This window comes from Haliotis cracherodii, unplaced genomic scaffold (assembly GCF_022045235.1).
Source record: "Haliotis cracherodii isolate W230 unplaced genomic scaffold, xgHalCrac1.p SCAF_4, whole genome shotgun sequence".
Lineage (NCBI taxonomy): Eukaryota > Metazoa > Mollusca > Gastropoda > Lepetellida > Haliotidae > Haliotis > Haliotis cracherodii.
In genome coordinates this window covers 5,390,294-5,410,692 of record NW_027266297.1, presented here as the reverse complement: position 1 = coordinate 5,410,692, position 20,399 = coordinate 5,390,294, and the positions used below count along the sequence as shown (strand labels likewise).

The 20,399-nt window shown below is 37.7% G+C and overlaps 1 protein-coding gene across 2 annotated transcripts; it reads left to right on the top strand.

Annotated features, from left to right (window-relative positions):
- Window positions 1-1,716: 1,716 nt before the first annotated feature.
- On the top strand, window positions 1,717-15,042 carry LOC139480325 (very low-density lipoprotein receptor-like). 2 transcript variants are annotated; one of them, XM_071263382.1, is made up of 19 exons: window positions 1,718-2,180; window positions 2,523-2,654; window positions 3,783-3,905; window positions 4,133-4,249; window positions 4,443-4,556; window positions 4,801-5,040; window positions 5,227-5,349; window positions 5,697-5,825; window positions 7,365-7,622; window positions 7,851-8,028; window positions 8,386-8,604; window positions 8,803-8,921; window positions 9,582-9,721; window positions 9,851-10,013; window positions 10,285-10,428; window positions 11,188-11,286; window positions 11,762-11,988; window positions 12,276-12,398; window positions 12,800-15,042. In XM_071263382.1, the coding sequence occupies exons 1-19, from the start codon at window positions 2,093-2,095 to the stop codon at window positions 12,842-12,844; spliced, it is 2,781 nt and encodes a 926-aa protein (XP_071119483.1). In that variant the 5' UTR covers window positions 1,718-2,092; the 3' UTR covers window positions 12,845-15,042. The 2 variants fall into 2 exon arrangements, with proteins under 2 accessions (XP_071119484.1, XP_071119483.1); XM_071263383.1 differs by lacking the exon at window positions 11,188-11,286 and having other exon boundaries at window positions 1,717-2,180.
- The last annotated feature ends 5,357 nt before the right edge of the window (window positions 15,043-20,399 follow it).

Genomic DNA, 20,399 nt, shown 5'->3' with positions numbered 1-20,399 from the left:
TAGTGAAGTCGCAATTATGTGATAGACAACAATATCCCGTCAGTGAACGATCGATTAATTCTTAAATTGTTTGCAAAGTATAACATCTTGGAAAATCACATTAGTGACCTAGATTTGTTCTTAAATATGACAAATATCCTCGTAACAATACACCATCAGTAATATGTATGTCATGCATTTCCCTGTTTTAATTATACTAGCATATGTCGGTTTAAACTTATCGTATTGTTTAAAAGACAAATGATCCGACATAACTTGTATTCAGTGTTATCAGTCAGATTAATTGTGATAACACAGAAATATTTGCGTCTGACACACGTCACACGTAAACAAATAGCCTAACTTTCGCAATATATGAAAATATTAAACGAAAATAATGTATATTATTTCCTTTGAAGTTTAATTGTATTTGTTTGGCAAGAGCTACAGTTGATTCGAACTCGCGCAAAACAAATACGATTAAACGTCAAAGGAAATATACAGAATATAAGATATATAACCATCTGAAGAATAATTGATACAAACATTAATAACAAATTAAACATGTTGCTTGAGCGGTATTTCAACTGTCTTTAGCTGAAAGTAGCAGGAATTTTGTTCTCGGCGAAAATATTTCGTTATCGGAAAATATCTCAACATGATCATGACATCTCTTTCGAATTGTGAGAATTCGAGGTTATAGATGCATGTTACAGCATAATATCTTTTGTCTTTCAGCATACTTCATGATATCACTATCAAATCATGATTAATGTACATGTATACCACATGATAATACCAACACCGCTGTATTGCGTTATCAAATAAGTAATAATGCGCATTTAAACATGTATGCGACGGGCAAAGATACCCTGCACTTTTAATCATTTCTGTATTAATGATTTCCTTCTTGACTGTATGACTAAAGATTCGTAACAATTTTTATGACGTCTTAAATTAAGACGATAAATATTGCAAACACATTATAAAATTATTATTTTTATTATTCAATCATAATGATGAAAAGAATTACATTTAATGATAAACCCAGACTGTTACGAATGGAATATGTAAAAATAATATATATCCACTCAATTTATATATGAATTGATAAGAATTTTATACGATGCGACCTTACGTTAGCACAATCATGCAAAGATTACCATCAATTATATTTTGAAATATGAACGTGCATGCGAATTTAGCAGAATATTTCCGCGTGTCTCATCTGATGCATTAATTATCACTTATCATATACTATCGATCGGTTAAATTGATTAGGTTTAGAGAATTTATTCTTACAGAGAACTCGGAATAATTGAAACGCAGACACAAATTTGAATAGCACCGATGAATGCATTGTTTCATTGTCCAAATCGTTGAAAACATAAGCGCTTGGCCATCGGACCAACAGAACGTGCCACTGACAAAGGTCATGGTTCGCGCGATACTCACCCAATGAATGAATGAAAGGTTTACGCACAGTTGTAAGTTCATGTTTTGCTCGCCCCCGAGGAATCATGGTATAAAATATCCGCAGTAAAAATTGAAATAACTCAAATAGTAAATATGCTCATAGGTAAACATAAAACTACAGAGAAACTTTATTCGTTTACCTATGTTCCCTAGAAAAAACACGATAATGTGATGGTTTCTGGGTCAGCATGCCACAACGTATACAATCGCGTGATCCTCATTAATATTCATGTCGACTGACGAGTCTGTTTACTGGCTGTTCAGGGATTGGTAGCATGGGATACGCCCGCCAGTCACACCACTGAAGTCTAGCGAAGGTTCACTTTATTTCAGGCTGTGGCTTTGCATCAGGAGGACTTGGGTACCTATTACAAGAAACAACAAAATACTAACATTGGAACAGCAACAGGGCCCAACACGATCTATCACCACCCCATTCAACTCCAGAAGAGGGCGGGTGTTCATTTGACTGAATAGCCACAGTAGTCCACAGACGGTTTCAAGTCACCCCACAGCCTAACTGCGTTCATCAACTCAGAACACGCCGGCCGGCTTGTCTCGTATGAAATTGTGATTTCACTGTTTGTTTGGATCAAGACTCTTCCAGTGATTTCTAATCAAGACAGGGATATAAAGTATGAAGATCTTCTCCAGGAGGATAGATAAGTTGGTCCTTGTTCCGGCAATTCTGATCGTGTTCCTGATAGTTCTACAAGGTGTCACCGGTAAGTTCAGAAATGAAGCAACAGATTATGACACGTTTCACCACATTGTTGAATCATGACTTTTTAAAAATATACATGTATGAACATATGATGTCCAACACCTAGTAAACAACCAGTTACGTTAATTATGTTACAAGGTTCCAATATAATTTAGGCGTAATGTCTCCCGACTTGTCCTGTCAATCGATCGACTTCTCAGGCCGATAGATCGAGGTATGTTCACCAGGCATCATGTGTTTTACATAATTGAAGATTTAATTACTACTGTTTATTTATCTATGCCTATATTTGTTTTGAAAAGTTTAGATTTGTGAAGGTTACCCAATTTGTTCTGTCATCCAGGTGAAAACCCTCCAACCAACAGCTCATGCCCAAGCACCCAGTTCCAATGTAGAGATGCGAAATGCATCCCAATGGGTTGGAGATGTGATGGGGACGTTGACTGCACAGACAAATCGGACGAGATAGATTGTCGTAAGTAGCAATATTTCGGAATGAATATTTGAAGAAGGGTCGTATAGGATAGGTTAATTTTTATGATATGCTCGACTCGTGTAATTAACGTCAAGCAACTATAAGATTTCCATTGAAATCATGAAGTGACTGGGTTAGATATAACATTGAATCTTCTTATCTCTGTTGAAGAGAACATTTTGTTTGAGTAGGCGTGGCAGATTGTTAGGCGTACAAACGTGTATATTCGATAACATCGTTCCATTCTCGTTACTCGGATCATGCTGTAGAGTGTGTAACCCCAAGAGGTCATGCTCGCATTTACTCGACAGCGATTGGCTGAAATAACTCAGCTGAGGTCGGCTGGTTTGTATTGACCAATCAAATCCCAGTAACCGTCTCGCGCCTTGCGCATGACTTTACGAGGTCAAATTATTGTCATGCATAACATTTTTGTTGGCCCTTACATCCCCCCCCCCTCAATAAAACAACACTTTCTTTTTGAAAATAAAACGTTATTTTTGAATGAATGAACACCAGCTTCGTGCATTAACGAAACATAACGTCAATTTTTCAAGATTAAAATTATACATTTGGCGTTAAGACCAAAGGTCAGTATTGAGAGTAAAAAGTGTCTCACTCCATGCTTGTGTTACGAAATGTGTAGGTGTGGCTGTTGTCAATGATCAGTAAACCATGACATATACGTACAAATAGAATATTCAGTGTCATTGACAGCCCTAATCTCAAGAAAACAGTATCTCTAAATCAGTATCTGTTGTTATGAATCATAATTCAAGACATATTATATAAGCATTGTACTCAGAATGTTAGATCTACCCGACAAAATGACGTTCAAATAGACTATATTAAAAAAAGAAATTGTTCGCGTAGGTTAGCCGCTATGCTTCGTTGGAGCCTGCGAGTAGCCTATGTATTTAACGTAAGGAAGGGCTCGGTTTAACCCAATCAACTAAGGGGACAAGAAATCCATATGTTACTTAAGAACGTTCTCTAAAACTCGATAATGATGGACATGAAATTCATGATGAATCGAGACTATGAGAATATAACTCAGAATTTGTATTCCGACCCAGTGAACGTTGAAATTAATGCGGAAATATAATGGCAGTTTTCTTTTACCTCTAGCAAGTACAACATGTGCTGAAGACGAGTTTCACTGTCAGGACAAGAAATGTATCCCCATGAGATGGACCTGTGACAAGGATAGTGATTGTAAAGACGGTTCAGACGAATCAACAGACCTTTGTAGTAAGTGCTTTATGTCATTATTATGATCTCAGTAACTATGGAAACCATATGTTTTGTACTAAGTTTTTATTTCATGAAACTAAATGTTCATGATGGTAGACAAACGTTCAGGCAAATAGTTTTGCAAAATCCTGTTTCAGAGATATGTGAGAAATATGTAATGTTTGCAGACCATTTAGGTAACTTTTATTACTTTGTAGTCAAAACAATATATTTTCGTATTTCAGATCGTAGAACGTGTGGTCCAGATAAGTTTGTCTGCAATTCTGGTGTATGTATTCCTTCGGACTGGAGGTGTGATGGATCATCAGATTGCCAGGGAGGGGAAGATGAAAAGAACTGCAGTAAGTATTTATTCAATGACAGCAATGACATAACTTTGATCTTAAACTTTGTTTAATATTGATTATACTTACGTGCCAGGAATTATTCTTATCCCATAATATTCACACACCTATTTGGTATCTTTCTGTTGTATATTATGTGGAAATGTTATAACTTCTTAGTGGTTATTTTATCGTTGAAATTTCTTTTTAGCTTCCACGTGTGAAGGAGATGAATACCGCTGTGATAATGGACAGTGTATAGCACAGCGATGGAAGTGTGATGGAGACAAGGACTGTAAAGATGGCTCTGATGAGGAAAAGTGTGGTACGTTGCTAAACAGAAATTATTCAACAACAGAATACAATTTATTTCAACGGTCATGATGGTTTATGGAAGCATTATGGAACAATTCAGCCTGGGTAAATATGCCAGCTGTTATTGGTGTACTTTTGATTTATTTATTTTTGTGCTGTAAAAAAAATTGCTCAGTGAACAATATTGAAAACAATAAGTTTATTTTATGCTTTAATTATGCAAAATATTAAATTGAACGTCAATTACTTTCCAGAGTCCCCACAGTCGTGTGAACCAGATGAGTTTATGTGTCATGATGGCCCATGTATTAAGAAAGACTGGCAATGTGATGGGGACTTTGACTGCAATGACAGGAGTGATGAAAACAATTGTAATGGCACCACTACTGAATGCTCGGAGTCACAGTTTAAATGCAAAACCTCTGGCGAATGTATCCACAGCTCCTGGTTCTGCGACAATGACGATGACTGCGAGGATTTGTCTGATGAGAATTGTAAGTTAATTCTCACTCAAAACTGACTATTTTCATTTAAATTTCACATTTGTCAAGAAAAGTTACAAACTGGTTGATTATGTTTACCTTTCGTGTCCAATTTGTTTTAAATTAAGGTTGCTTTTAATGTGTATCGCTGAAAAAAAGTTTTTAATTTCTAATAATTGTAATTTCTTTCTGTTTCAGGCAATACTACATGCCGCAGTGATCAGATCATGTGCTTAGAGGGACGTTACTGTTTGTCTAAGTCTGTGCAGTGTGACGGTTCCGAGGATTGTCAAGATGGTTCTGATGAACATAATTGCACCAGTAAGTGAACACAGAATATGTTCAGTTAGCACAGATAATAAAGAGTATTATAACTGTTTTTCATAGATTTTTTTCTAATATCAAAAATAGACATCTAGGGCTCAATTATCACTTTTACTCACACAAAGGGATTTAGTACTGTGTAACCAGACTTGCTTTGAAGACAAACCAAATTGTGGTTTAGATGGTCAAATTGGATGCCAAGTATGAATAAATTACTTGTGTTGGGAAGACACCATTATCAGCTTACGCCTAACTGAATGTGTCATTATACAACATTGGCAGAGATTGTTTTAATGTTACTGTCAGTTTTAAATTGTCTTATTAATTTGTGGTTTTTTTTGCAGCTCCAAGTCCATGCAAGGAAACTGATTTTCACTGTGGAGATGGAGTTTGTATTGACAAGTCACTTGTGTGTGATGGAACCTCGAACTGCAAGAACATGGAAGATGAAAACGTGGACCAGGGTTGTGCACGTAAGTTTCTACCTATTATTCTATCTGACAATGTTGGAGGATGATTTTGTAGATTTGTTTGAAACTTTCAGACTTTTCAGTAATTTGGTTACAGATTTTTATTCAAAAGCGTATATCACAGTTGGTACATAAGACAGGTTGGGTTTTTGCCGTCTGTCTCGAGATCTCTGCTAGAAAGTAATTCATGATTCATTTATTTTACAAAGGTTTCTAATTTATATGCATCCAGAAAAACTCTTAATTTCTCATATTTGTCTGGCTTGTTAAACATGAGCCCAAAACACTTGTATCTGAAGGTAAATTTATTTTTGGTATTTTATTCTTTCACTGTTAATGCAGCTCATGGTATGTTAAAACTCTTGTATTGTGTTTGTTGTCCTCTGTAGATATGTAGATTGTGACTCTTGTTTTGTGCTTTGAATCTCTGTTTAAGAAATTTTAATGATATTATATTTTGAAACAAATTCACAATTGTCTGATTACATGGGATGTTAAGAATAACTGCAGAAACACTAAACATATATCCTTATGTTTGAAGTTCAATTTTGGAAAGTTTGGTTGCTCTTTTTTTAATGTGTAAATTGCTAAAACCTAGTTCAGATCTTAAAACAAATGTTTGTTTAAAATTACAAGTCTGAAACTTTAATATTTTTTTAATATTTTTTTTTGTGATTCACACATGGCACATAGAAAAGAATAATTCTGTGTACACAGTTCATTTATTTAATTTTGAGTAGCACACTGTTGCAAGCACTGAAGTCTTATTTCAAGCTAAGGATGATTCTGTTATTTGTAGTTTTTGTCTTATGTTGTTTCTGTGACCTGTTGGAGAGGAGAACCACCATGTCAATGACCTTACTATATCTGAAGTATTGTCAGAGTAATTGTGCCTTTTTTCAGTTTAATTGTAATACACACTGTTCCTGACTAGTCTGTGGTTTTAGCCACTTGTCTGAATCCTGAGTCTAGTAACTTTGTTCAATGTTGTAAGCTTGGCTTATAATTGTCCATAATGATATAATACAAAAAATGCCACTGAAAATTATGCCAAGATATAAATTCAGGCATACAGACAGTGCCTATCATTTTGCAATTACTATCGCGTTATAAAGCAAGAAAAATTCCAAGTATTCCTAAAAAAAAAGCCATGCAACATGGGGACGAGAGGAAGGACTAAACTTGCTGTTGCGTGATGCTCACATATGTTTCACAATGGTGAAGTCACAACATGATACATGTTGATGGAACAAAATTTGTTCTGATCCACAGTCAAATTTGTTTATTCTATTTGTGAAAATTGACACCTACTAATCCATAATGACATAGCTAATGGTTTAGTTCAAAGTTATTGTATTTTAGTGATTGTATTTAGTTAGTCAACATAACAATGAAATCTGTGGTTCAACTTTGCTGGAATGATGGCTGTTATGGTCTGTGAAGTTTAATCTACTTTACAGTGTTAAATCAGACCTAACAGCATCCTAGCCCTGTTATTGGTTGATGCACTAGCATTTAAATATGTCCTTATAACTCTTGCAGATGATCCATGCAAAGACAATAATGGTGGATGTGACCACATCTGTGTCAACCTGTTCGGAAACAAGCGCAAGTGTGACTGTAAACCAGGCTTCACACTGATGAATGATTCCGAGACTGTGTGTACTGACATCGATGAGTGCAAGGACAATCTCATTCATGGCACTTGCTCACAGATCTGTAAGAACACCAAGGGAAGCTACAAGTGTGAATGTGTTAATAATTACTCCCTGGTCAACAGGAGATACTGCAAAGCTGATGGTAAGTCTTTTATGCAAGAAATTTAAAAAAGATATGATGAAATTGATATATCAAGCAACAATCTCAATATTTGAGAATAATGATGAAAGAATTCATGGATCACAATTGTTTAGGATGTCAGTTGAATTGAGCTGATCTGATTTATGTAATAATCTAAATGATTATGGCTATATTTTTGCAAAGACACATCAAGCCCCATGACTTGACTGCAATCTGATATGTCTTCAGGTGGCCACCCAGAGCTGCTGCTTGCAAGCAGGAAGGATCTTCGTAAAATCACCCTGGAAACTTTTGATTACAACCTCCTCCTTGATGATGGCCATATATCTGCTGCAATTGCTATGGATTTTGACTTTGTTGGAAAGAAGTTTTACTGGACAGATGTAGCCAAGGAGGCTGTTTTCAGGTGAGTTTGTAATAATAGATTGTGTATTATTATGTATACATATGGCAGTCCTGTTTGGATGTTTAGATATATATGGACTTAAGTGAGTATCGCTTGTCTTGTTCCATAGGCGTTTTTCTCATGTGTGAAGACCCAAGTTTTAAGAAACAATTCTATTTATATGGTCACTGTCAAAGAAACTCACTAAAGTGAAATTATTTATGAAGCTGTGTCAATATTTAAATCTAATGTGTACATTGTTAAATGACAGTTAAATTCAAAATATTCAAATAACCAATCATGTCATAATTGAAGTGAGAAGGAACATTAAATTCAACATTCTGTAATATATAATAACATGAAATTAATTCTTTTCAGGGCTGACTTCGGCAACAAGTCATCAGTTGAAGAGGTAGCATCCACAGATGTCAGCACCCCAGATGGCCTTGCTGTAGACTGGATCAACAAGCACCTCTACTGGACTGACACTGGCTTTGACAGGATTGAAGTGTCCTCCTTGGATGGCAAAATGAGGAAAACTCTTATTAACACTGGATTAGATGAGCCTAGAGCCATAGTATTGGATCCCAATCATGGGTAAGTAACCAGTTGTTTCCTCCTTAATCAGGCAGTAATGAATTCTAGATTTAATCAAAATAAATTCAACGAGTCTTGCAACCAGGAAACAGACAAACCCATTAGACAAGTCCCATTTTATAGCAGTGAGAGGATGTCATTGTCGCATTACCTGAACATTTCGGGAGAAATTTTCAATTTGTTTGTTTTTCCTTGCAGACTTATGTATTGGACTGACTGGGGTAAACAGCCTAAGATTGAGCGATGTGGAATGGATGGCAATGACAGGAAGGTTATCATCAACACAACCATCACCTGGCCCAATGGACTCACAATAGGTAGGTAGAAAAACATTGGTAGTAATGTGCAGAATGTAAGGTAATTGTTGCCCTTCAAGGTGCACACAGGCTTGAAAGGACCTTAAATTTTAAGGTTCTGCTTGAAAAGCCTTGATTTTTAGTGTCACACTTGTAAAACCTTGAAATACACCAAACGCTTGAAAAGCCTTGAAATTTGTACAAAATAAAAAAAAATTATTTAAGAAAGTTTTCAAATTCAGAAGACTTAAATTATTTAACCGGTTGGTTGTGAAAATAAATCTGTTGGAAAATTTGTGATATTCATACTGCTTTATAGGTTTTACGACTTATCTATCATATGCTGCATTTATAAAAATATTGACAAAGGCAGATTACCCAGCCAAAAAGCCTTGAAAATGACATTGAAAACCCTTGAAAAGGCCTCGAATTTAGTGTTTTATATCTGTAAGAATCTCTTGTCCTTAACTGTTACAAGAGTCACTTACAACTAGGTTTGTTTAAAATTACGTTTTTAATTGTTTTCAGTACCTTTTTTTTATTTTGTCTAAAGGTATTGATTATGTAGACATTATTGTTATCCAAGGATGTTATTGATGTTTTGTTGTTTAATAATTGCAATTGATCAATTGTTCAGTTTATTGCCATCTTGTGTTTCTAACCAACTTGTTGTCATTTCAGATTATGTTGCCAACAGACTGTACTGGATTGATGCCAAGCGACACACCATCGAGAGCTCAAACATGCTTGGATTGGAGCGAGTGTCTATTCTTAAGAGCCACCTGCACCTGAACCATCCTTTTGCCATCACTGTGTTTGAGGTTAGTTTTACAGAATTATGTTTGTAATGATAGATTTTGTAAATAATTTCTGATCAGTAAAGTGTTACCATATGTGCATTTAAGTCTTTTTTGATGCAGTTACTTGTATTGTGTTGCTTTCTATTTAAGGATTACCTTTACTGGACTGACTGGCCATCTGAGTCTGTAAGGAAATTCAGCAAATTTGGTAGACGCGGTGAGGAAATAAGCCAGGTGGAAACAATTGCCCTCAATCTGCACTCACCCATGGATGTACATGTATTCCATCCCTACAGACAACAAATACAGAGAAGTGAGTACATTGAAAATGAAATGAAACCTGAATTTTTCTAAAGTTCAAAGTTGTTGCTTTAGTAACAATTAACTTGGCACAGCAAGTTAATCACACTTAAAATATTTAGAGCTCATTTTTGTCTTTTAATCCATTCAAGAGTTTTAAGTCTATTGACATGTCTGAATTGATTCCTTGGACGGTTTGTTATTTCAGTTTTAAGAATTTGTTTTCTTTTTTTTTATGTAAACTTTACTGTGTTTTCTAACAAATGTATTTATTTTTAATCTAGGGTTATGTGGCACTGACAATGGTGGCTGTTCCCACTTCTGCCTGCCTAAAGCTTATGATGCAAGGAACACTGAATTCTATGTATGTGACTGTCCCAATGGATTCGTCTTGTCATCATCAGATAGGAAGAGCTGTGTTGAAGGAGGTACGTTAATATCAACATGTGTGTGCATTAGTTAGCTATTTTGGTGCACTTCCTGAATGTCTGTGTGACAAAGCAAAAAGATTAATTTCTTTCCAAATTCATGGATACAATTCACACTAGCCCACTTCTCTGAATCAGTATCTCTGATGTTAACGGTAATCTAGGGGCTAGAAGACTTGCAAGCTTTTCAATTGATGTTCATTTGTGGGCATAATTTCAGCTAGTAAAAGTTTAGGTTTAATTTCTACCACTGCTAATAATTCAAAACCACAGCACTGAACCAGAAGTGTGTTGGTACATATTTTGATATGTAGCTTCTCCAGTAATTAATCAATATATGCTTCCAAGATCTAATATAGTTTATCTGCTACTGCAATGGATGTATATTTGATCATATCTGTAGATATTAGACATTAACCTGTATTGCATGTCATTATAACTGTAACCTTGTAGACATCCTCCCAAACCAGAATTGTCACTTACAGCATTCACTGTAATAAAATACCCATTACATCATTCACTTAGTGAACCTAAACAGACTGTCTCTGGAACAATTTGAGAGACTTGGCAAGGGATTGACAAGCTTCCTGTTAAATCTGAAAGAAGGGAGAAAAGTTCTTGGATGGCATATAATACCCATGGTTTTCTAGGATGTCATGTAGATAGTTTCTATGAACGTCTTCGATCATGAGATTCGCTCTTGATGGTTGACCACCCATCTGTATGCTACAACTGCATGAACCTGGTTGTTATCCACAGACGTTACAACCGGGACTACACCCAGCAAAGCCAGTCCTACTCCAGTGCCGGTCGAACCAGATTCTCCAAATAGAAGTCACAATCGCTCATCTAGTCATGGTGAGGATAGTGTGCAATATTGCTCCATGTCACATGTAGGAGTTTTGGTCTCAACTTGTGATGATCAATCTTACACTCATTCGGTTTTTGTCAATCTCTGTCACTAAAGTCATAATTTGACTGTTAATATTTATGCAACAATAGGTACATAATTTATAGGGTGGCTTACATGTCCATAGTTATTGAAACTGACCATGCATATTTGTATCCAATCCTCATTGTTTGACATGAATGCATTTGTAACATTATGTAGATGCATGAAACCAAAGTATAGGCATGGTTTGTACGATTCCATCAAACGTTTGACAATTCTTGAAGCATGTAATCAACACTGTATACATACTTAAACTGTTTATTGGTGTGTGTGCACTAACACTCATGTAACAGCATACTTGTAGTAGTACATGTAGCAAGAACGTGACTAATTGTGAACATGAGGGAGTTTCCTGGAATTAAAATGCCCCTCTCATTTCAGGTCCAGCTGTTGTGACCACCAGTAAAACTCCAGTGTCTGAGGTTACGGCAGTACCAGCCACAGGATCTGAAGTAACAGAAGGTCCTGGCTACACAGTCGTCAGTCATCCCGACCAGGTGAACACAACAGAACAGCACACACCGGAGCATATGGCTGAAGAAAATATTGGTCACATTGCTGGCATTGTCATCAGTGTCTTGTGTGCCCTCTTCCTCATTCTTGGCATTGTAAGTATTAGATATCGGAAACATGTATTTATTGGCAGAGCTTTGTCTGTTTGGTAGGCCGAGGTAGCACAGTGGTACAAAGTGCCACAACTTGCTGTGCAAAGCAGCCCTCTTGACCAGGATCTGTTGGATTCATTCCCTGGTCATATTTCTCAATCAGCACCTTTTTCTTCCTAGGTTTTACCAATGATATCTCTAGGATAATTGTTTTAAAGTGGCGTAAAAATTATATTAGAATTTACTCTCTACATTGTCCATTTGTCTGATGTGACTGGTTCGTTGTGCAGGTTGGTTACGTGCTGTACAAAAGATACTCCAGAGGACATGGAAAGAGCATGAACTTTGATAATCCCGTCTACAGGAAGACAACCACAGCAGATGATGTCACTATTGAAAACAAGTTGCCACCGGTAGGTTCATTGGAATTCTTGCTGTAAGAGCATACAATATGTACAAGAAACTGGTTAACATTTCATTCCTTTGTAAGTACCGCTTATTTTCTTAGTATTTATGGTCCTTGTACAAGAATAGTTTTCAGTTTTCAACAATAACATTGCTTTTGCAGAGTTGCCAACAATTATGAATTGGGCTTAATAGTTATGATTTTGAGCCTGACATTAAGCTTGTCCTTCCCCAAATTTCCCATATATTCTTTTTAACAAATTGTTTACATTAAATATTATGGAGAGTACATTGTTTATGTTCTACAGCGAGACTATACCTGCTTATTCTTTTAATTCTCATTCTGTTAGAATATCCATATATATTGTGCAATATTTTTTAACAGATCCCTTTCTTTTTATCTTTTCAGAGTATGCAGCCCTTAACACAGAACAACGGTGATGTTATATGTTGAACATGGTACCATCAGCTTGGCTATAATCATCATCTGACAAGTGGCTTTTGTTAAACAGCAGGAATGTGCTGTTATGTTGCAGTGAAATAACGGTGACGACATGAGTAACAGCAGAATAACGGTAAACAGCCTTTATTGCCATCAGGCTGTCCTTATTGAACCACCATGAATGTGATGCGTGTGTGGAACTTCATCATCTCTCATTGTTGACCCACTGAATTTTGTCGCTGTTGTCATCGCCACGACTACCACTACCATCATCGCCAAGTGACCGATGTGGTCATGTGTCTACTCACTGCGTCCCTGCCAACTTGGTGTCTGCTCATGCCACGCCAGCATGGCAAAAAGTGCATCATTGTGATCAGTTTCCCTTGCTATGGTTGTTAAGACTGTTGGATGAATTCATAGAAACGGAGAATGTTTATTTCATTATTAAATTATTTTGTTGATTTGTCTGTGTGTGTACACTAGCAGCATGCAATGCCTGAAAGTGTGAGAGTTGGGCTGAGGCCCTCATTATTTATGCTTTATCACAGAAAAACTCATCATTCGCCTCAGTTGTTGATTTCGATCATGACTGAGTTGATCATGTGTTCCCCATAACACAAAAATTCCACTGACAATGCTAGCTCTCTGCACTGGTATGTTACAAACTGAACAAAAATGTGCCAGACGGAAGGATTGTATTCGTGGACGGTGGGCTGGAGAGAAGACACATTACCAAACATCTGGGCTAGACAGGACATGTTGGTGCTCATCAATGCCCAACAAGCACACCCCAGTGTGCTGCGAGCTTCCCCAATCACTGAGGATGTCTCATGGAGACCTCATGGACTACTCCCCATCAGTGCACTATCACAGTGCTTATACCCTCAGCAACAATCATTCCCCTTCGTCAACTGCTGAGAACATCCAACCAATGATGAATCTCCATGAACTCGAGCCACCGACCCAGGAAAAGGGCTGGACAACCAGGCCGAGCAAGAACAAAGTGCAGTCTTAATCAGTGAGGCAGAGAGCAAAAGACGATAACTATTTATTCCATGGAGGAAGGCCAGTTGGCTAGACCCATGTGCCTTCACCTCCTGTAATAAACAATGTCCTTCAGTCAAGTGTGTACATATTAATGTTCCTGTAATGTATGTGATGATACGTCCTGTGTGTATGGATATGTGTGTACATAGTGTAATGTGTATAGTGTGGTGTGTTAACATGCTAGTGTTGCTACTGCATCAGGCTGTGTCAGAGCTCCGGAGCTCATCGGAGCCAAGTTTGTCAATCTTATTAAGGACTTAGGGCCATAGCTAGTAGAATCACTAGACAACTGACTCCATATACAGCTTCCCTTGTGCTTTTGCTATAAGAATTACTGGCAGTAGTGAGTATTTAGATCAGCCATTCCGTAGTTCGAAGTATTCTTGCTGCTTGAGCTGTAGTCACAGCCATCAGGGCACACAGGGTAAGCACAGGTTATCAGCTTCCTGCCACCACTGCAATCAAATATATAAATTCTTCGGGTGTGCCAGGCAGGTGTTCAATCTCAGGACTTCTACCATGTGAAACCAATAAGCATGCAACATCTCAACCAATAAATCTCAATTGTACTACAAGTAACACCTATGCCGCCTATGTTTTTACCATCTACCATTCGTTTTCACTGCATTTTTGATGTTTTATTGAAATCCACTTTGAGTTTGGTCAATATTGTGCATAGATGTGGCTAATGCAAAAGTTTGGTTTAAAAGTGCTCATTTGTTTGGTTGTGATAATGTAGTTTTTACAATGCACGTACAGCTGAGTTTCTAGTTTTGAGGGCACCTTTTCTCACAATGCAAAACCTACTGAGCTGTTTCTCAGTGGGCTAAGTCACATCGTGTTAATATATTTAATGTTTTGTTTATTTTCTGTATAAAATTTGTATATTAACATCCTGTACAGCTGCTTGTATATTGTTTAAGAACATAATGTATTTGTGAATCTCACAGCAGAAAACAGATTCAGTGTACAAGAGAATGAATGCTTATGAAGCAAGAGAATGTGAAAGATGTATGACTGCAAATCAAGTGTGGCTCTGTTTGTATGGCTGTAAAAAACGTTTGAATTTCCATTGTACATGTGTAGATAATGTGCTCTGTAAATCAAGAATGTATCATTTTTTGGTCAAAAATGCAATGTAATAAATTTCTATTTAAAGATAACCTTCCCCCCAGTTTTGTTTTTCGTTCCCAAGGAATTCTCACTCTCAACCTCATTGAAAGAAATGTGGAGATGACATTTTTACCATGGGAGAACTATTGTATATTATTATGGTTACTTTGGAGGGAGTGATGAAGCAAATCATTTTGCCATCACGTATGTGGTTTTCAGGGTATTTGAGGTCGCGCACTATTTGTAAACCGTGACCTACATGTTGTCTTGACAATATCATCGTAACCTCGATTGTTAATTGTTCCGTAACTGTTTTATCGGCTGTAAAATGTATTAGGTTACATTTACAAATCTGTGACTATTATATTAGGTTATGGCTATGACTGTATTGAATTGGGACATGTTACATATTTTCCGAAAGCCTACGGAAAAGTACACCAAAACTGAATTTGCGTACCGTGTCCTCGCACACCTCTCCTGACGTCATTCATGTGCCTGTTTCGAGGCACCCCAAAGTCACGTTGTGTGAATGATACAGAAGCGCTAACTCACCGCCTGTACCTTCGTATGGCTTTCACATGTGTATATATTCAGCGCCTCGTAGTATTTAGGTCACAAAAATCATACGTTTCTGTTGAGCTACCCAACCCGCCTCTTGTGCGTCCTGCTCAGACTTGACTATTTTGAAACCATTGAACACTACTGTGCCAAATGTGAAATTGAAAGACGTTAAGCAGTTTCTCGTTTAAGCGCCGTGATGTAACCAGCATCGCTGGTTGTTATTACATCTGAAGGATCATGTATGGAGTAATATGTTCCAGATGGGAATGTTTCTTGTCAAATTGGGGTTATGGGCATTTGGATATGTTATTTACAACGCTGGTGTATGTCCTTGAGACAAGGAATTGGGTCCCACCCATTGCTTAGCGTTCCAGTCTGTTTGACTTATGTGTGCGCGTCTCGTTTATTTAGTTCAAACAAATGCGTGTGGATATTTATATCCAACTAGCAGTCGAATGACTGGTTATGATATGATATTTTTTCAAAGTAAATAGACCTTTGAATTGTTGAAGTCAATTATCAGAGTATTTTGACATTAAGGTCGGGGGTAAATAGTTATACCAAGGTTCCGTCCGTCCGAAAACTTTGTCCGCGCGATTTCTCTTAAACTATTCTGTGGATTCATCTCAAACTTAGTACATATATTCTGTGTCATATGGAGGGGTGCAGTCAAAAGAAAAAAATGTTTTTATTAATTTTCCATTTTTTAATAAATTTTTCAAACCCTAACCCTATCCATTATTCAATTTGAAACTACTGACACTCTAGGCGGGTCGGGGGTATTAGTGAGCCATGCTCACTTTTGCCCTTGTTTGAAAGTAGTCATGCGTTCACGTCAATCACATGGACGAAGCCTCCATTGCGAAATGGAGATTTTTTTCGTTGGATGATGAAATATATGGTAAAGAGAGAAGTACTTCAAGTTACATAAGCGGGACGAAATATGGTTGACCTAATTTTGTAAATATCCAGTATTAAGAATTTTCATGTTGAATACACGCAGCCAGATCGAATTGTTGTCATTGAACACGTGTAGCTGACAAACAGACAACCGATCGTTACATTCAAACAATTCTGCCTGGCTACATGAAAGCACAGCCTGTGTTAATGCACGGGCGACACGTGGTAGGCGAGGGAAGAGAGTTCGATACAATCAATGCATTGAAGCATCCGGTACGCCCTCGCAAAACCTGAGCTATTACGAAAGGGAAACAACTCTTGTCTAGTTTTACTTCGTCATTAACAGCTCAATAATCATACAAAAGAGGGAAAATGCTTACGAGGTCTTCATTCGAAGGAAAGGTTTAGACGGGGCGTACGAAACTGAGACCTAGTCTCTGTTATTAGATTACGTACGTCACTGCTTTTTTAAATTTGAAAAACTTGCTATAGTTGCTGATTGAATGGGGCCTAGAACATCACGATCGCGAGACAAACCAGTGTTTGATGTCATGAGTAACGATTCACGCCTTTAGCGAATGGTGACACACTATACTATACATCCCCGTTCCTCACAATCAAGCCATGCTTGGGGACAGCTCGTACCGTGATCTCAACCACCGCTCTGTATATATTGACGTAACCATACACAACTCTATCCATTCGGGTCCACTCGGCTTATTCCGTAACATACACAATACATCGGTATCTCACGGAGAGAGTCCCTCCATCATACTTATGTTCACTGCGTGACTTGGGTAACTGTTATATTTTACATCCACAGCCGGCTTCTTCCCACATACCAAATTCATAGTGTTATAGAGGTACAAAAGCAGTCAGGCGTGATTATCCCCAAGGCGTCGTCTACTTTCGCCCACAGTGCATTTCGCCTCCATAAAACTTTATGCACCAGTGAGTTATGTTATTTCAAGATGGCCCCCAGATAGTTTTGTTTAGTGGATATTCCCCAATGGTTGTGTCATATGTGAGATGCCCCCTCTCAATCCCATATTGCCTTACCATTCACCACTGACCACTGTCGACCGAATCTGTACCTATATATTGAACAACAGGTGCTGGGCAAGTAGGAAGACCCCAGTTCGACCCCAGGGGATTTTTTCTTCTTGTTTGGGGGCGGTGTGTGTGTGTGTGTGTTTGTGTTGATGTGCAACAGAGTTACCGTTAACTATTTGATTGGCATTCTAGAAGTTGGCAAATAAAACCGTACGGCTATATGGATAACAACTTCTGGTTTATTGCATATAGCGACACCGTTATCAAGCTGGATAATAACCCCGAGCTTGTTAACGGTATAGGGCGGTAGCCTAGTGGTTAAAGCGTTCGCTCGTCTCGCCGAAGTCCCGGGTTCGATTCCCGACACAGGTACAACGTGTGAAGCCCATTTCCGGTGTCCCCCGCCGTGATATTGCTGGAAGATTGCTAAAACCGGTGTAAAATCAAACTCACCCACTCACTCACACTCCTTGTTAATGGTGTAAGAATCTACAGAGAATCGTCGCTATATGCAATAAACCAGTTGTTATCCCAAAACTTGTACGTTTTTCTTAAGAGCTATTGTTATATTTCATAATAGTAAACTGTAAACAATATGCATTTATTTGTCATACACATTTATGACTAGTTCTTGCGCATCATGTTTATAAAAAAACATGTCTAGCATATATCTGAAAACATTTCACTATGCATTTCAAAATCAACATATATTTTAAGGTTCAAGTGACCCGTAATGGGAAGTCCTCAGATCCTTGTTTAGCGGTAGCGAAAACTAAGATCTGATTTTAATGAGATTGAGTAAATACATGAGAAAGAGAAAAATTGTTTTCTTACCACAAATATGATTCATGGAGTGTATAATTAATTAGATGAGTATCATAAACATCATCTGTTTTGCGTCCTTTCCAATAGATTGGGTTGTTAGCCATTGAGGCTGGTTTTGGATATCAGTCAATCCTATTTAAATCAGATCTTAGTTCTTGTCCCCGCCTGCGGTCACTCCAGAACCCATCATCTTAGTTATCGCTAAGAGAACTAAGATCTGATTTAATGAGATTAGAATATCAGTCGAAGCCACATTTTCACCATCTTCCCGAGGCAAGGGAGTTAAAAGTGACTATAAAAGTCGAGTTTCCAACCTTGCCATCACTGTGAGAAAGCATCTCTTTTTAATATCAAGGGTCTGATGAGACGTGTTGTAAGCAAGCATGATTGCACGAATACCGCTGCCATATCCACGATATAACATTCTGCTTTTATTCAGACTCAAAAAAGATTGTTGAAAACATGAATAAGGATATAACTCGGCCATATTTCCTCTAATAGGCACGATTCCCGATAAGCGCCTAGTACCAAGCAGCGTCCAACACAATACACGCTGGGTATGTTAGATTTAAATCACTTCCTCCCCGGAACAAATACAAGCTCAGAAACGAAGGCCCCGTTCCAGCTTGTGTTGCAATTTCACGTTACTGTGTTCACGTTCTATTTTTTAAATAAATTCTGTATCAAGAACATAAACTTCTATTGAGCGGTATGATGTGTCAAATTATTTGTGACTGTGGTTTAGTTGAAATATTAAGCGCGGGTCTCTAGTTTCCTGCCAGGTTTGGAAGCTTGTTAAAACAATAAGCGTTAGGGCGCTTATTAAAGGAAAAGGGTAATACTGATTGTTCACCTGCTAAAAAACAAGGGGCGGTGGGGTAGCGCAGTGGTGAAATCATTCGCTTTCCGGGTTCGATGGGTACAATGTGTGAAGCCCATTTCTGGTATAACCTGCCTCGATATTGTTGTAATGTTACTGTAAGTGGCCATTAATCCCACTCATTAATTCACTCCCACACACGAAACAAAGATATGTATTTGTACCACAAAGACCTAATTCTTGTAGCTTGTAACATAACGAAAGTCATAACCATTGTATCAAAGATGTTTGCGTTGTATAAGAAATGATTTAAAGCAGCATAGACTGTGAATCCTTTTGCATGTATATTGAATATACTTTCTATCAATAAATACTGATATGATAGCCCCGTGCTCTTTCCTACATATACATATAATAGCTTCCTAGGTGAAGTAACCCGTGAAGATCCGGGGTAGAATAGGTCTTCAGCAACCCATGCTTGCCGTAAAATGGCGACTATGCTTGTCGTAAGAGGCGACTAACGGGATCGGGTGGTCAGGCTCGCTGACTTGGTTGATGCATGTCATCGTATCCCAATTGCGCAGATCGATGCTCATGATGTCAATCACTGGACTGTCTGGTCCAGACTCGATTGTTTACAGACCGTCGTCATATAGGTGCATTATTGCTGAGTGGGGCGTTAACCAACAAGCAAACAAACAAATCCTAGGTGAAGTCGAAAATTCAGTAATACTAGAAACACGTAATTGTATGAAGACATGAAGAGCAAACATCGTAGCCCCACGAGAGATTTGAAACATTGCTTGGGAGTATTATGTAATTGTTAATGTGTTGCTTACAAGAAATAGTGTAAGTATGAAGTAAGATATAATGTTATTGAGTTAAACGTATTCAATCAGCCGTTCTCTTTGACAATATTAAACATATAAACAGGGTTATGTTGATAGAAGACTTACGTGCAAATGAGAATCTTGGACTTGGGAGGGCTTTTAATGATTGAGTGACAAGTAGCCCTGTATAATAAGACGAATTGAGTTTAACGCTGCTTTATATTTTAAGGAGTACCAGTAAGCCTTCAAAGTGAATACAAAAAGAAGATATGTTACTCTTCAAAAAAGGAGTCAAAAGGCTTGGTTTCCCATTTTTGTTTACCTGGGACATGAGGAAGGTAATACAAGGTTAAGGTACAGCGAGTAAAAGCACAATCTCATTAAAATCAGATCTTAGTTCTCGCTACCGCTCAACAAA

Excerpts from the sequence above, each read along its gene's own strand:
- LOC139480325 (XM_071263382.1), top strand. The coding sequence starts at position 2,093 with ATGAAGATCTTCTCCAGGAGGATAGATAAGTTGGTCCTTGTTCCGGCA. Across the intron at positions 5,041-5,226 it reads GGATTTGTCTGATGAGAATT|GCAATACTACATGCCGCAGT; the intron begins GTAAGTTAATTC and ends TTTCTGTTTCAG. Across the intron at positions 10,429-11,187 it reads GAAGAGCTGTGTTGAAGGAG|ACGTTACAACCGGGACTACA; the intron begins GTACGTTAATAT and ends TGTTATCCACAG.